Genomic DNA, 18,567 nt, shown 5'->3' with positions numbered 1-18,567 from the left:
TGTGATAAAGTTATTACAAAGTGATTCAGCTCTTGAAAAAGTGATTTTAAACTCGAGAGAATTGATACAGTACTTTCCGAATTTTTGTGAAGTTGTTCAGTTCTTTCCGGAATTATTTAGTTTTTAGGGAAGCGATTACAAACTTTCTGGAAAGATTAAGTATTTTCAAAAGGGATTCAGAAGTCATTCAATACTATCAGAAGATTTTCAGAGCTTTTCTGAAGTGATTTATTACTTTCAGAATTGATTTCAAATTGTTGCAAATTGAATTCTTTCTGAAATGATTCAGTACTTTCGAAAGTGATTGATTCTCTGAAGCGATTCAGTACTTTGTGAAATGATTCAGTGCCTTCCGAAGTGATTGTGTACATTCTGAAGCGATTCAGTATTTCCGAACGCTCCTGAAGTGATTCAGTGCATTCCTAACTGATTCAACTATTTTCGAAGCTATTCCGTTCTTGCGGACATGATTAAAAACTTTCTAGGAGATTCAGTAATATCCAACGTGAATCAGAAATTTTCTGAAATGATTCAATACTATCCAAAGCGATTCCGAGCTTAAAGTGATTCAATACTTTCCGAGGTGATTCAGTGCTTTCTGAAATAATTAAGTACTTTTCGAAGTGATCATGAACTTTTCCAAAGTGATTCTGAACATTCCTGAAGATATTCAGTATTTCCCGAAGTGATTAAATCATTTTCAAAGTGAACTTTCCGCAATGATTCAGAATTTTCCAAAGTGATTTCTAATATTTATTAAGTGTTTCCGGTCTTTTCTGAAGTTATTCAGTACTTTGTGAAGTGACTCTTAACATTTCTGAAGTGATTCGGTACTTTCTTAAATGATTTTAAACTGTTCTGAATCGATTCAGTACGTTCAGAAGTGATTCCAAACATTTCTGATGTGATTCACTACTTTCTGAAGTGATTCCGAATTTTATGAAGTGATTTAATTATTTTCCTAATTGATTCAGTACTTTTCGAAGTGATGTCGATCTTTTTTTTTATGATTCCAAACTTTTCTCCCATACCTCACCGTGAAAGAATTTTGAAAGCATCATCAGGTCAAAATTTCTATCTTACGCCACTAAGTAGCGCCAACTTTTGTCCGCCAATCAGGATATGCACCGTTAAAGGTTAACCTCAATCAGATGAACTTTTTAACAGTTCAGTGGTATTATTTAACCTTTTTTTGACGTAGGATTACGTATTTCGGCAACATATTGGGGGTGCAATTAAAAAAAAAACCAAAATCGACCGCATCACGAAAAGAGGTCAGGTTTTGACCACATATAACTCTGTCAATAGCAGATGGATTTTAATTCTAAACAAACCAATCGATTGCAAATTTATCTACTAATCTGAAAAATGATCACTTTATTAATTTTCAATAGGTCACTATTGCAAAAAAAAACAAATGTCCAACTGTTGCAACACAGATTTAAAAATCGAATTCGATCCTGTCTCACTGAACGGTGCTCATTCAATCACCGTGTGGGGTGGTGTCCGGTCGTCGGTGTCAGCAGCAGCAGTGCTTTCAGCGTTTGGCGTTGAACATTGTTCTCCAGTACACAACGAAAGGCAGCCTGCAAGCAGCGAGCTGCAGAGCCCACATGAGCATCCATAGAAGGAGGAAGAAACCGCACCGCTATGGATTGAAATCAGTTTCTTCGTGAGTCGCTGTGGGTCATCTATGCCAAGCGCGTCACCCTTGCTCCAAACAACATACAGCTCGCCAGCCTCATCCGTGTTAAACACTCTAATAGCTCAGCATTACTCAACCATTACGACAAAACGGTCGTAAATCCCCAAAGCTCTTTGATAATGTACCCAGCAACCAAACGTTTGTCATCAAATGCGTAATAGTATTGAAGTGGTACATACAAATTGTCGTAATGACCGAATACCACATGACCATGTCAATCAAACAGAGACACTTCGTGAGGTTTTATCCAAAACGCTAGAAAAAGCAAAAACATCTCGAATTTATATGATTGATCGCGATTGGAAAAATTTGAGCAAGAAATTCCTCAATCAATATTCGCTTTTTTTATTATCTATTCAATAAAAAAAATTCACGTAATTGCGTAATTTTGTCATCAGAAAACGAGGCATTTTCGTGATGGGAAAAGTGGTTTCCCCAACACAGTCGCCGAATATTGATACTAAGCACAGAGCATATCAGACGGTACCGATCTTTATGCCTTTTGGTGCAAATTTTAAGCCCCTCCTATTAAGAGCATTATTCAAAAAAAAAAAGTTTGCCGAATTCTCTTAACAGAGGGGGCTTAAAATTTGCATCAAAAAGTATAAGTGTTGGCACCGTCCGGTAGGCTCATATTCTGTGATTGATGTGTTTTCCCTAAAAGGGGAAACAGCTCTAATGTTGGCCTATGGATCTAAGATTTGGCCCATCGCTAAAGATCTGTTATTTTATCTAGATGGTACTAATGGATATTTTTGGTCGCCATTGAGAATTTATGTATGGGCCCAAATTAGGGGCATTTAGGCCGACATTACATCCATTTCCCCTAAACATTTCATTTCCGCACCGCTTTCATTTCCAAAAACATTGAGGAAAAATTTCCACAGTATTGTTCTTAACTAGCTTCCATCCCATCGGTCCTTATCAGGACCACAAATGACTAATAAAATAGTAAACTAAAGAGTAAGAGCTTGAATCCAAGACATATCGTCCAGAATTGGTTTGTACTACATGAACATCGACAAAGCACCTCACAAACAGAACTCTCAAATTGCTTCCGAATTTTAACCTATCGAAATTTTTCACTGATAACGAGTTAAGAAATCAATTTAATCATCATAACTACCTTTCGTGATCCTACGTCAAATCTACGGTCGTGTCTCGGATACAACCTCTTACTTTTTTTAATTTTTCCCCGATCAGGGGCACTTCAATTTTACCATTTTTGATTGATTATTTTTACACGTACATGTTTACCAAAGGTGTAAGCCACTTCCTGAACGTAAGCGGGGCGCTTAAATTATTTTTTAAGAATAATTCTTTTCCTTGAACCTGTCTAAATTTACTGATTTTTAAATTTACATGAACATGTAATTCAGACGCTATTTATTTCAAATTTAATATTTTTGAAACTTTTCATCGAACTTGTTAATTGAGGGCGCAGTGTTCGAGGGGACTGACCTGGGTGCAGTGTATTTTGAATATTTAACATTTGCGGTGAGATTTTGCTCTCATTAGATTGCTGTATTTTACCTATTTTGTAAAATTTTTTTTTTCGGTTTGCAGCTAAGTAGTCGTCGACTACCGGCGACTATCCACAACCACAGCACTATCATAGAACCCACTACCAGTTGGTTTGTTTTGAACATTTGGATGTTTGAGGCTAGAGTGCAGGATGCTCATTATGCCCCACCTGTTTACTATGCCCCTCCTTCCCCAACTTTGGTATAAGCAAACAAGTTTTGAAACATTAAATAACTACAAACGGCTTCAAAACAAGCAAATGTTGCTGATTTTCCTTACAACTGGAAAACTGAATTCCTTAGATTTCATCCACCTGTTTGCTGAATTCTTGATTCCTAAGCCTGTCCATCATAAAACACACCATTCGTCTCCATGGTATCATGATGATCTTGAAGAATCGTGCCAGGTGTTGTTCCCTCAATGTCCCCCAATCAACAAACAACAAACACAATCTGCAATCTCCACAGTTGGGAATTTCAAATTGCCGCAAACCAATCAATACCATTCACTCATACAATTTCATGCTGACCCAGTCAGTGGCTAGTGTAATCGTCCTGCAGCCTGCCAAAACGCAAAAACCCAACAGTGTAAACGCATACAAACAGTGATTAAAACATGTGTCCAACCAGCAGTGAGTGCTTCGCTCCACGTACGATCAAAGGCGCATAATTCAGACCGAACTGGAAAAGGCAGCAGTCCCCAGTCAGCAGTGCACCAAATCCCTTGGACCGGTCCCAAGCAGGCACGGAGCCACAACTGCTGCAGCAGGGTAAAATGATATTGAAAGAAAAATACACGCCATAGCAGGCCCCTGTGGCAACAGTTGAAGCACATAGGACATAGGAGCCCCAGCCCAGCAAGCAAGAGACAACCAGTCGGGACAGACCACTAATGACGACGACGACGACGACGACGACTAGTAGGTACTTGCACGATGCGATGGCCCCGATGATGGATCGATTGTATTAGTGTGCGGTTTTGCTGCAACCCCACCACCCACAAACGGAAATAACTTACACACCCGGTTACTGGGTGTCTCGTAGAAAAGCCAAAGTGCGAAAAGTTGCAGCTTGTTGCTCCTGGGCAGAACTTTAAAGCCTGCCGAACCAGAACGCCAAACGAGACGAATAGGGCAGTCTGTTATTTACTGTGAGCAGCGCCCTACAAATAAGTGAAAATCAATACGATTATACAGCTCAAACCAAGTAGAGAAGTGGATGGGCAAATCTGAGGATAATTAAACCGAAGCAGCGGCAGTCGCTCAGATCATTAGGGAGGAGAGAACCTGCGTGGCGTGTAATTTGATCCTGTAAATCTCGTCAAGATTAAAATAAAATCACAGCCATAAAAATGGTAAGCAAAATGATACAGAGTGTCCCCTCTCTAATGGTGCCTCTTGTTGGACAAGATCCCAAAGAAAGACATTTTCACTAGCGCACTCACTCGCGGCTCTGGGCAAGGATAAGATTAATTTAATTACCAGTGAGAAAAATTGTGCTCGTCGTTCTTGCTCAACTCTTGCCGACCGCCCCGCCGCCACTTCGCATCGCTTGCACGAGCCACACGTACGGAAAAGTTTTTAATGAAAATTTAAAACTAAGAGAAAACACCGATTTAGGTGCATATCGTATGACGGTGCTGAGGTGGCATGGGTGTGGGTGACGGCTGCCGCGAGTGGCTTATGCTTGTGTTCGGGTGAAATAAAAATTAAGACACTTGTGATGTGTGTTGAAAAATCTTTTCTAAACTAATGTCGTTTTCAATTTTGTTTTTTTTTTTTTTGCGTCTCAATTTGTGTTTTATGCTGAACGACTATGTGGAAACCGCTGGCGCCCGGTTATGCTGCAGTACGGATTTGTGAATTATGCACTGGAGCTGCTAGTACTCAAAAACTTTGGGATAGACATATGGGAACAAATAAAGTAAGTACAAATTTTGTATCGTAAATAGAATATAACCAACTTACGAGACTGCACACATACAACAGAATTATAAAATAATCATCCTGTCACAGAAGGAGCTAAAGTTGAGGGTTGGAATTACGGTAGAAGGACTCAAATAAAATAACCGCATAAAACAAATTATACGTTTAGAAAAACAAATCAGAAGGGACCCTTCTCAATTTCCTTGTCACACAAAAGCATTTTCAGGCCAAATAGCAAAAAAAAAACAAATGTCTGTTATGGTCAATCATTCGCATATAGACAAAAATCGCAATCATCGCCCATAGACAAAAATCGATTTTCACTTTGTTTAATTTGGTTACTAACTACTGAGAAGTGTTTATGGATGCCCCCTGCAATGTATACAAGTATTGGTTAGCTTGAGAAAGCATCACAACTACTATTACAGCCATGTGAACTGTCAGTGTTCAGAGAGGAAAACAAACTCGAATATCGTCTAGAAATTTCACGGTTTTTCAACATACTCGGAAAAGTTTTCTACTGCGTAAAATCAATTCCAGTAAAATGGACCATAACAGTCAAGGTCAGTAGAGTGTGTTACAATTGCCCATTGGATTAATTTTGGTCTCAGTTCGGATAAACAGGAACGAATAGCTTGTGTAGAATTTGATCATCTTAAAAACACTTTTCAAACTTTGATTAACGATTCAAAAAAAGTTCCATCGAGTTCCACCCCAAACTTTTCATAGACAAGTGTCCTTTACAAGACCATGTTGATTTGATTAATCCTTAACCCACTTGGAGTTCAATTTTGAGCAATACATGACGTAAAATTTGTGCAAATTCTTCAAAACGTGCTCAGATGTGTCATCCGATAAACATGACGTCAAATAGCGGAAAACACATGGCTTTCTTTTGCTTTCATCACATGTGACCCTTTGTTAAAAAAAATCTGCTGATTTAAAAGCAATTGGCGTAGTCCTACAAAAGGTTAAAAATCTGGTAGAGTTGCAAAAACGATAAGGTTGCAACTCTACCAGATTTTTAACCTTTTGTAGGACTACGCCAATTGCTTTTAAATCAGCAGATTTTTTTTAACAAAGGGTCACATGTGAGGAAAGCAAAAGAACGCCATGTGTTTTCCGCTATTTGGCATCATGTTTATCGGATGACACACCTGAGCACGTTTTGAAGAATTTGCACTCATTTTACGTCATGTAGTGCTTAAAATTGAACTCCATGTGGGTTAAGTGTCATAGAGTAAAGAAGTATTTTATTTAAAAAATATAATGCTTGGTTGATGTCATCAATTGAATTGCCTGCTTACGATACAAATGTTGACGATGATTCCAATGAAAATTCTACTCGCGGTCGGCCCCAGAAAGATGTTGCAAGCTGCTCAACCAAAACAAAACAAAAAGACGAGTTGCAGAAGTAGTTTCCAAAACCGAAGAACTAGTATTCGCCGCAAACGTGTCATTGAATGCATCTGTTCCTGCAGAAAATACCAAAAGATACTCAAGCCTTGCTCAAGCTCTAGCTTTGTTTGTTGATCTGGAACTGTCAGAGCGAAAGCATATTGTGCTTTGAGATGCTGTGAACGCCATTCATAAAGATTGTTTTCCAAGTATGTATGCTTTAAGCCAAGCAAAGAACAAAATCATCCCAAAAAACGTTTCGGTTACAGAGACATCTGATATGGTAGATCTTCAAGAATTGCTCAACCAAACAGTTAATGGCATCACTAAATTAATACAGATAACTCACCCCAAAAAAGCAAGATTAGTTTGTAAGTGGGGAATGGATGGTAGTTACAAGTCACAGCATTTATTATCAAAAAATTTCGGATTCAAATGCAACCGACGAATTCTTATTCTGAATTGCCATGGTTCCTCTCAAACTCATTGATGCAGAAACAGAAGAAACTTTGCGGAACAACCCCCTGCCAGCCTCTACAAATTTTTGCAGACCTATTAACACTCCGAATACGGTGGGTAAAATACTTTACGCCGACTACGAGGCCTCCGAAAAACGTGTAACAGCAAGTTTGCAATGACATAATTTAGCCATTTCGTGATGAATTTCAAAAATTGTGGTACTTCTAGAATTTCTAGGCTCTATAGATTATTTTAATTGCAGAAATATACTGTTTTCAAAAGCGTCTACTGTTTTCAAAAGCGAAATGAGTCATTACACGTTTTTTTAATGGGGTGTTTATGGGTTTTGCAAGTGGCTTAAGATCCATAATTTAGATTAATGGGCATAAATGATCATAATTAGCCAGAATACAGTCATGGTTCCTATATATGGAACCTGGAGATAAAGGGAACGGTCCTCGAAAGATCTGGAACATCCGTACAAGTGGTCTATCCATAAACCTGATCCTAGAACTCCGCGGTTTTTTTTTTCGAAAACATTGGGAACTGTGAAAGAAAGAATTTGGGTTCATGACATAATCATCAGCCCGGAGATGAACCAGCCTGCGGCTGAAAATCTCCTAAATAAAGAATTAAAAAAAAATCATCATCGGTCCTCTGGAAGATCCGGAACATCCGTTAAAGTGTTCAATCTATGAAACTGATCCTAGAGCTCCACGGTTTTTTCGAAAACACTTGGAACTAAATTAATTATGGGTCATGACATAAACATTTACGTAGAAGGCCATGAGACCATCCTCCGGAAGATCTGAATCATCAATTAAAGTGGTCCATCCATGAAACTGATCCTAGAGAACCGCAGTTTTTTTTTTAACAACACGTGGAACTGCAATATAAGAAGAATTTGGGATCGTGACAAAAATGGACCCTGATAGCCATGAGACTATCCTCCGAAAGATCCGGAACATCCGTAAAAGTGGTCAATCCACGAAACTGATCCTAGAGTTCAACGGTTTTTTCGAAAGCATTAGGAACTGTGACATAAGAAATAATTTGGGATAATGACATAAACATGGACCGGTAGGTCTGGTAGGTCCAGAATATCCGTAAAAGAGGTCAACCAATGAAACTGATCCTTGAGCTCCGCAGTTTTTTTCAAAAACATTAGGAACTGTGATTTAAGGAAGAATTTGGGGTCATGGCATAAAAATGTACCTGCATGGCCATGGGATCGTCGTCTGGAAGATCTGTAACATCCGTAAAATAGTCATCCATAAAACTGAGTCATGAGTTCAACGTTATTTTCGAAAACACGTGGACCTGTGATATAAGAAATAATTCGGGGTCGTAACATAAACATGAACCCGATTGACCATTAAACCACAGACAAACAGACATAACACATTGAATACTTTTCAATTTAAAAAATCGTTGCTAAAACACTACCGCCATCTGTTGAGTATACTGTGATGGGTAGTACGCTGAACAGATGGCGGTAGTGTGTAAACGTCAAACTCAAGGGTTATTGACTATGCGCGCCACAGGTGGCGGTATTACCAACTAAAAACATTTAAATTGACCGTTAAATGCGTGTTCGATGAACAAATTGCCAGTGTTATGTCTGTTTGTCTGTGATTAAACCGTCTTCCGGAAGATCCGTAAAAGTTATGCATCGACGATATCGATTCTAGAACTTCGTGGTTTTCTCGAAAATACTTCGAACTGTGAAATTTTCGAAAAAAAATAACGGTTTTTTCACAGTTTCAGGAATGAAACACTTTTACGGATGTTCCGGATTTTCCGAATGACGGTCCAATGGCCATCCAGGTTCATGTTTATGTCACAACCTCAAATTCATTCTTATAACATAGCTCCTAATACTTTTTGAAATAAACTGCGGAGCTCTAGAATCAGTTTCATGGATTTACCACTTTTAAGGATGTTCCAGATCTTCCAGAGGACGGTCTCATGTCCATTCAGGTCCATGTTTACGTCATGAACTATTATTTTTTTTCCTATAGCACACTGCTGAGCTCTAGAATCACTTTCATAGATGAACCAATTTACCGAAGCTCCGAATCTTCCACAGCACGGTTCCATAACCATCCGGGTCCATGTTTTTGTCACGACCCCAAATTATTTCTTATATTACAGTTCCACGTGCTTTCGAAAAAAAAAACTGCGGAGCTCTAGGATCAGTTTCATGGATGGACCACTATTAAGGATCTTTCGGATCTTCCGGAGGACGGTCTCATGACCATCCAGGACCATGTTTATTTCACGACCCTAAATTATTTCTTATATTACAGTTCCACGTGCTTTCGAAAAAAACTGTGGAGCTCTAGGATCAGTTTCATGGATTGACCACTTTTACAGACGTTTCGGATCTTCCTGAACACGCTTCCATGGTCATCCGGGTCCATGTTTATGTCATGAACCCAAATTATTTCTTATATCTCAGTTCCTAAAGTTTTCAAAAAAACCGCGGAGCTCTAGGATCAGTTTCGTGAATTGACCAATTTTATGGATGTTCCGGATTCTTCCGGAGGACCGTTCCATTGTCTCCAGGCACTATATATAGGAACCATGACTGTATTCTTGCTAATTATGGATATCTGTGCACATTAATCTATTTTATGTATCTTATGCCACTTGCAAAACCCATAAACACCCCTTAAAAAACGTGTAACGACTCTTTTCGCTTTTGTTTAAAGTAGACGACCCTATTTTTAACTTTTTACAATCAAAATAATCTACAGACCCTGGGAACTCTAGAAGTACCACAATTTTTGAAGTTCATCAATAAATGGCTAAGTTATTTTTTTTTCTTATCCTGTTACAAGTGCTGTTATCAAGGGAATTGACGAAACTCTCATCGAAAAATTTGGTACGATTTTGAGAGTAGTAGCAAGCGGAAAACCAATTGATATTCCCAAAAAAACAAACATTATTACAAGAAAAAAGTGATCGATACTTAGCATTTCACAGCTTGTATTACATGCCTTTGACGGATCGTAAACTGTTGATACATAGCGCCAACATTATTTCAATGTTCGAGTTACCCATTGGCGAACTTTCAGAAGAAGCTTTAGAAACTACCCAACTACTAAAACTACCTAATTATCAGGAAAAATCGACTAAACCACATAAGAAAAACATCCAAGATCAATACCAACCTATATCGAGAAACATTTTCATCCAAACATCGCGAAGATGACGCAGCTGTTTCATATTACATTACACATGCCGAAACAGGAGAAGAGTAAATGGAGTTTTTGGAGAACGTTAGTTTAAACATTGAAAAGCCATCGTAAGTAGACAAGGCAGGAATTGGAAGAAAGCAATCGATCACTTACTGCACATGTGTCATTAATGCAAATTGTAGCTCTGAACCTCTAAAGTAACTTTTTTCCATAACACCAATGGGGTAAAATTGCGATAACTTCATCTTATTGTTTATGTCCCGCTACCCCATACATTCAACGCACTGTGCGACGTCTCATACAATTTTGTAGGAAAAAATAATATCTTTCTAGGAAAAACATACACTTTACAAAATTTTAAGTAATTTTTGGTAAAATATCCAAATTTAAAACTTAAATAACAGAAAATTACCCTCTTCAGTATAATCGACGGGAGTTCTGATCACGATTTCAAAATAATTCTGAGATGATGTCCTGAGGAATTCTGAGATAAATTCCTAGATTGTTTGACGTAGACTACGTCTTACGATAAGGTATAAGGGCTGAATCTAAAATCTAAAATTGCAACCGTCACGAAAAGGTGTTAGGTTTTTAACACTTATAACTTTGTCATTTATAGATGAACTCAAATTCCAAATACACCAATCAATAGGAAAAACTCTACGAATCTGCTGAAATTAAGTCTTTTCCAATCTTCTATAAAAAAGACTACATGCAAAAGGTGATAATGTTGTCCTTTTTTATGAAATAATTGCTCTTCCCCAAGCACAGTCTGCATAATCGAGTACTGCTTGGTTCTGCATCGTTCTGCTTAAACCTTTAAAGTTATAAAACAGCACTGCTGTCGTGTCCCCACTTATTTTCACCGTCGGATGGCGTGCTGAGCGGATCGCTTAATGTACCAGCAGCAAGCAGATTATTCCCGCATCGGACGGTGCAGAAAAACTTCATCGCAATGGACGGCTTGATGAGTTGATCACCTTGAAAATCAGCGGTGAGGTGGAAGAAGACGAGCTGTTTTGCATTAACCCATCAGCACCCGAATTATTTCAAATTCATAATAAACACGTGATTATTTCTGGAGCACTTTGATATAGTTAATTTAAATTCAAATATACGGTCACATTTTTTTATAAAACACGATGGGTCATATGCACCTCAAAATAACAGCAATTAAATTTTTTAGTGTGCTTCGATACATTTTGAGGTCACAAATTGTAACTAGAGGCTGTTCATAAAGAATCAGTAAAACCACACTACCGTTCATACTGGCAACATCGCTCTCATAAGACAGCGAAACCCTACCCCCAAGCTCCTTCCCTTTTCCTATCCTTCGACAATGTACCCCTCTAACCTCGAGTAAGCCGCGAGTATTCGGCCCAACTCCTACTAGACAGAGAATTAAGTGAATTTTGTCACAAACAAAGAACAATGAATTATCGGCTCCGTAAAGCTAACGCGATTGAGCCTTAAAAATAAACGAACTAGATAAAAAAATAAGAATCAGTACGCTTTCAATCGGATGTATCGCAGAATCTGTTTGGTTTAGAATAAAACGTTGTCAGCTTCATTTTAATGGCATGATGCCAAATCGGGCCAAAACAAAAGATTTTCTTTGTGGCTTTCGATCGCTTCTGTAGGCACCTCTTTCTGCTAAACCTTCTTGCTGATTGTGCATGTAGTGACGAAGGATTTACTCTTTCGGCCACACTTGCAAATTGCTTGCCAAATAAAATATTTTTTTGGGAAATTTCGATGCCTTCTTCGTCCTGAAATACTCAAAAGTAGCATTATTGACCATAGCACAATAGAAAGCCAGCCCTGGAAGCTGCTTGAAATCCTCCAGGATATAAGTTTCGTGGTCTATAACAACGCATGAAAACTTCGTCAAATATTCGCAGTTTTTACTTTATATGACTTCAGCCCCAAACGCTGTATTGATTTTTGGACAAAACCAGGTGACATTCCTATTTTACAAGCCACCATCCATGATAGGATCAGCACGTCCAATGTTTTTTTCACTTCTCAGTTTCCTCTCGACTGTCAAACGTTCCGAAAATGATTTTAGCACACCCTGAAGGTCGATTTAGGTAAATCCAATTTTTTTTGCAAGTTCCCTTATTGACAAGTCAGGATTTGCATTACGTCCGTACAAAACCCGCTGATTAATATCCACTCATCTGCAACTTAAAAAATAGCCAAGGGGTGGTCACTCTACACACTTATTTTGCGCCAACTTTTTTCTCAGTGTGTCTCAGCTGTGCCGGCAGTGCCGAGAAGTAACTGACTTTTGTTTGCTTGTGAATAATGCTTTGTTTGGCAACCCGGTATTTTAACAGCGCTTATTTTTGTTTTGCTTCTCGAAACCTGAGATGACCCGGGAGTAGGAAGGACATTTCCGTTCGAGATACGGACCTTGCGGGTGGAGTTTCACCAACAATCAATACGAAACTATCGATTTTAAATTGGCTCACTTCTTGACTAGCCCATTGGTCCCAAGCAAATCGATTGACGTATCCCATTCCAGTCGAAATTCTAGTACTACACTATGTTTGTTTTGATTCGCTATGAAAGTTTGGCAGATAAAATGAGGGGTTAGTAGATTTTCCTATGTTTCGAGGGGTGAATCGATTAGCTTGGGACCGAAGATAGTACTAAATCAAATATAATAATCCTGCTATTTGTCACATGTACACTTGAACCCATATCATTCAAGCTGCTTTTACACGCTTTTGCATTCTCAATATTCAGCATACACACTAGCTTTGTACGTGGTTCGTCAAACACGCCATCAAGCCGTTTAACGTACTGAACCTTTTCTTATAGCGTTCGAGGCGCTTTCACTCTTCAAATATGATAATTTTTGTATTGACCTGTTCTGAAGTATTGAACGATTTGCAAATTATTTTCTTTGAAAATTTTTCTTCATATTTATGAAATCACAACAACGTTATATTCAGTTCAACATATGATACATTTAAGTCCAAGTTTACATCGATTAAATAAACACCGCCATTCTAAACATCTTCACCTGATTCAGTCTCTGGCAAATTTATCCAATAGTCACGTTTCTCCTCCGGCATCAAGGGCAAAAGCTTTTTAATAATAATATCCTTCTGAGATTTTTGGATTCCACTTGCTTCTGTTTAGCGTTGAAGCTGATCAACCAAATTGAATGACGGTTTGGAAACCTCCTTCAACTGTTTTTTCGTCAGTATCTGTAGTGTTTTCATTTCGTCGTTGTAGTTATAGGAATATTGTATGTCAAAAGAACCTCTGGTAAAGATGACATGTTTGATGTTTGCCATCTTTGGTCGGTCGTTGAGCTTAGTTAGTACAGACTGTTTAAACTGGAATAAACATTCAAAGAAATCCTCCGGTTCCATCACAAAAACTTGTGGCTTAATGTTACTTCCAGATTTTTCCACGCAGTCAACGAAATCAGGGAAACTGTAAACTTCTCCTCGAGGGATACGCTTCATCGTGCGCTCAATCGATGCATGAAATGAATCCGCTGACATATAAGTATGCCCGGGCTCCAGATACTTCAAATTAATTTGATGGGTTTCAATGGCCGGAGAGTTGATAAGCAAGGCCAGCAAGACCATCAAATTCCAGTTCTTATTTTGCGCCGAGCAGTTATCAAGCCACAAAGTGATAACGAACTTGGACCCAAGAGAAGAGAAAAATTTGTAAAAAACACTGGCAATGTGATAAGCTTTTCGTCCTGCAATCACATCGTTCCACAAAAAAAGCATAAACGGGACCGTTCCGAGAGCCACCCAGTGGAGCAAACGTTTCATTGTAAGCAACGATCCTTTTGCAAAAAATGACCTCCTTAAAGGATTCCATTCTTGGAAGCTGAACCACCTGCATTAATATGATGAGTAAGAAATTGGACTTGTAAATTCATATTTATAAGTAACCTTTTGAAGATCGACGAGAAAACCGATCCGTTCATCGTCACGTTCGACCGATCGCTGTCGTACTCCTCCCGCCCCGAAATTGCCCGTGCGATATGATCCTTCCAATTCAAACACATCTCGCATGCGGTCCGGTTTGTAGAAGATCCTTCTTCTAGCTCGTTGTTGTCTGTTTTAGTAGAGTGTCCAGTTTGATTTTCGTGGATGTGATGGGCATGGCACCGTTCACATTCTTCGTGTCCAAGCTGTGTGTATTTTATGTTCAATGCCTTCAACATTTTGCAATAAAACCCATAACTGCAACTTTCTTCCTTTTCATCCAACTGGCGCTCGTTAAATAGACCGTACATTTTCTGGGCCGAAAGGTCAGACGGCAGAAAAAGCGCGTGCGGTGCGTGCTCTCGGCGATAATGCGAGTTTGTCGGTGAGTAACGAAAAATGTCTTGTTTGACGGTATCTTTAAGAGTTCTAGGCCGGGTGTATCTTCCACGTTTCTCTGCTGGTGCTCCATCCTTATGCGCTTGGTCGTGGTATCGATAGATCATGTTGCTAAAGTTAGCATGATTAAAGATTACCTTAATTAGATATTTATTGTTACTAAGAAAATACGAACCTGCTTTTGATATCGTAGCCCAACGTATTCAGGAAGAATGCGCAGCATACATCATGTGGTACTCCTCTTTCGTCTTCAAGTTGGTAATCGTAGGAAAATTGTCTCCGAAAGTTCTGGGTAGTAGGATTCACCTGGCCACGCCGTCGTTTTACAGGGCTACGCTTGCTGAACTGCAAAACGAACGACTTTTGTTCCGTTCCCGACAATCCCCAGAACCATGAATTGATGTCAGATCTTCTGTCACGTCCAATTTTGCCGCAACACACTGCTCTGCATCCACAATCTTTCAAAATGGGCCTCCGGTCAGATAACCTTTTTTCCCGGCGCTCTGTTTTTTTCCGAGGTTCGCTTTGTTGGTGGCCTTGGCCTCGGTGCGGCTGCTACGGCTGGCTGTGGTTGTATATCGTCTGTTATCGCAGTCGGCAGATCCGGATCAATCTCATCTTCCGAGTCGGAACTACCATAGGTCAGCAGTTAATCCAGGGCACCTCTTCCGGACATTTTAATTCTTCCAAATTGAATTCCTTTTCACTATCACTGAATCTAACGAGCTTTGGAGAAAATCTGTCAATGTGACAGTGAATGTTGATACTACTTCAAACACAGTAACCTGGTTTTTACGCCAAGCTATGCGAATAAACCTTCAGCAGAACGTATGTTTGTTCGCATAACCTGGCGTATGCGTTTTTGAGATGAAATAATTAAGCAATAAATCATAAAAGCCCAGCGGCCCACTTCTGACCGTTAATCTTTTCCAAATGGACAGATTATTTGAATGAAATTGTTACAAAATATTGCTTTTCGGCTGCATACAACAAATACGCGTTTTCCCACCAGTGATGCTGTTGGAGGTTACGTCGACTATAAGATTAGGGGCAGTCCAGTTGGGAACTACACATTGGAAGCAGCCGTCTCCAAGGCTGCCTGCAACGGACGAGCCCCGTTGCTACACGATCCTAACATCTTCGAAAGAAGGCCCACCCCAGGTAACAATTTAGGTTTTATGAGGGTTCTGTAGACCATGATTTGGAATTGTAGAATGCTATAAAACCACGATAAAACTTGCAATGTTGCTTGGGATCCCATACAACGACCGTCAATCATTAGTCAACCATGGTCCTATAGTCGATAAGCTGTTCAATTTTTTCTGCCTGTACGGAAATGTTTCCAATCGGAAATGATGGTAGCAAAATTCAGATTGCATTTTCCAAGCAGAACTACTTGTCAGAGTTCACCAACTCCTACAGCCTGCTGGACAATTCGATCAGCTTCAAGGACTACAGCGCCTCCAAGACCAATCGCTTCCTTTCCCGAGCAAAATTCTCCACTTCTTCAATACCCCACCCGGTATGTCCGAGGATCTGCTGCTGACTGCATTCATCACAAAGGACTGTCACCCGTCGCAAGTGCGAATGTTCCCGCTGAAATCGGAACTTTCCTCCTCCGGATTGTTGAGTTCCCGAGCGTAGCGGTGAACACCATCATGAAGTGCCACCACAGCGCGATCGATCACAAAGGCACAAAATTCACGTTCATCACCGGCACCTGGCAACCCAATGTCGGTAGCGGCCGCGACAGTCTCCGCCGTGGCAGCAACGTCCGGTGGTGTGACGCCCATTTCGTTGACGAGCGATTGTCTCAAATCCGAATACGATGAACCAATGTAAGATGAAGTCCATGTCCTTAGAAGGAAAGCAAAACCAACGGCGAGACTTGGTGGAGATTCACGGTTGCGTAAAATTTATATTGTGGAAACATAAATAACAAATTTTGACTGATGCAAAATTTGAAATTTTCGCTCCACAGTGTTAAAACGGTTCCTATTTGGTTCCTGATTAGCCTTCCAAAATTTTAACTCATTTAGTAAGAAACTGACTTGGCACAAACCATTTGAAGTTTATATGGAAATTACAATGGGAAAACCAAATATTGTTTTCATATCTATCTAATAATTCACTCTGCTCTATAAATAATAACTGCACTTCAATTTTCTATAATAATAACAATAGAAATTTTCAACGGTGCAATATGGAAGAAGAATAGAAAACTACGAAGAAAAAGTTTGGTTTTCCCATAGTAATTCCCATATAAACTTCAAATGGTTTGTGCCCAGTCAGTTTCTTACCAAATCAGTTCAAACCTTGGAAGCCTAATCTATTTAGACCCGATTTGGAACCGCTTGAGCACTGTGGAGCGAAAATGTCAAATTTTTCATCAGTCTACTGCACAGGCGCAGAAAAAGTTGCCAGTAACTTTAAAGGTCAGAAAAATTGTAACCATGGGTGCCAAACAGTGCCAATGACTGTGCCCAAGCTTATTTTAGGCACACTGTGCGGAGTGACCAACCTTTTGAAAATAGCTACATTTGCAACAGTTCAGAGAGCTGGATTACACTGGATGAAACGTACACACTTAGAAATAACTAATTTTACACGTGACGCAATCCATCTTTGACATAAACGATGAGACGTAAACAAACATGTCATGTAATATTAAGTGCTCCGAGACTGAAAAGTTCATTGCTCGACGAAAAATACGTTTGATTAACCCTCCGTTACTCGCGCCAACTTTTGTAACACGAGTACTCGCGCGTTGTACTTTTTACAATAGTGTGAGTTTTCCATTGCCATTTGCAGCCGAGCTGCCAATCGATATGAAACCAACGGGTATTCATTAATAAACTTGTTTTAACTAAACAAGTTAAACTTTTATCACCGTTAACCCCCAAAAATGCGGATAATAGAGAAAATGTGAAAGGAAACAGCGTAAACGGTATCCGTACTACGTGGGATTTGACTTAATTGGTTACAACATGGAAAATCTCGAGATCCTGACCAGCTAGAATGTTACTGACTTTGGCAAAGTTGTTCTAGAGATCATAACCTTTTCGCTAGTGAAGAGTAATTCAGAATTTTCTCACTACGTAGCGCTAGAATACATGTGAAATTCTCGCATGTGATATATCTCGAGATTCTGACCAGATAGAAAGTAAATGTATTCGGCAAAGTTTTTCAGGAGGTCAAAGTCTATTGCTTGGTGCTCAATAGTTCAGAATTTGATAGAAAGGTACTGTCTTCGGCATAGTTGTTCAGGAGGTCAAGGCCTTTTCGTAGGTGGACAGTAGTTCAGAGTTTTATCACTTAGCGGCGCTACTATACATGTGAAATTCTCGCATATAAAATATCTCTAGATCCTGACCAGATAGAAAGTAAATGTATTCGGCAAAATTTTTCAGGGGGGGTCAAGTATTTTTGGCTGGTGGAGAGTAGTTCAGAATTTTCTCACTAAGCTGCGCTAGTATACACGTGAAATTATCATATAAAATATCTCGAGATCCTGACCAGATAGAAAGTTACTGTCTTAGGCAAAGCTGTTCAGGAGATCATAGCCTTTTTGCTGGTTAACAGTAGTTCAGAATCTTTTCGCTAGGTAGTGCTCGTATACATGTTAAGTTTTCGCATGTGCTACATCACTAGATCCTGACCAGATAGAGAGTAAATGTCTTTAGCAAAGTTGTTCAGGAAGTCAAAATCTTTTCGTTGGTGGACAGTTGTTCAGAATTTTCTCACTACTTGGTGCTAGTATACACATGCAATTCTCGCATATACAATAGCTCGAGATCCTGAGCAGATAGAAAGTTACTGTTTTCGGCAAACTTGTTCAGGGGGTCAAGACTTTTTGGCTGGTGAACAGTAGCCCAGAATGTTCTCACCACGTGGCACTAGTAAACGTGCACAATTCTCACGTATGCTAAGCTCGAGATTCTGAACAGATAGAAAATTTCTGTCTTAGAAAAAGTTGTTCATGAGGTCAATGCC

The 18,567-nt window shown here is 39.4% G+C and overlaps 1 protein-coding gene across 1 annotated transcript in view; it reads left to right on the top strand.

Moving 5' to 3' along the window:
• Nucleotides 1-18,567, top strand: part of LOC135704809 (guanylate cyclase soluble subunit beta-1-like) — a 176,147-nt gene that overhangs the window by 17,698 nt on the left and 139,882 nt on the right. Inside the window, exons 2-3 of the mRNA XM_065226325.1 lie at nt 3,763-4,582; nt 5,078-5,151. Coding sequence (XP_065082397.1) covers nt 4,580-4,582; nt 5,078-5,151 — 77 coding nt within the window. The 5' untranslated portion in view covers nt 3,763-4,579. The remainder of the gene's footprint in view (nt 1-3,762; nt 4,583-5,077; nt 5,152-18,567) is intronic.

This window comes from Ochlerotatus camptorhynchus, unplaced genomic scaffold (assembly GCF_037179485.1).
Source record: "Ochlerotatus camptorhynchus isolate MF236.1 unplaced genomic scaffold, CSIRO-AGI_Acam_v1.1 ptg000248l, whole genome shotgun sequence".
NCBI classification, from domain to species: domain Eukaryota; kingdom Metazoa; phylum Arthropoda; class Insecta; order Diptera; family Culicidae; genus Ochlerotatus; species Ochlerotatus camptorhynchus.
The sequence above is the reverse complement of the archived record's forward strand: the minus strand, read 5'-3'. Positions and strand labels throughout refer to the sequence as shown.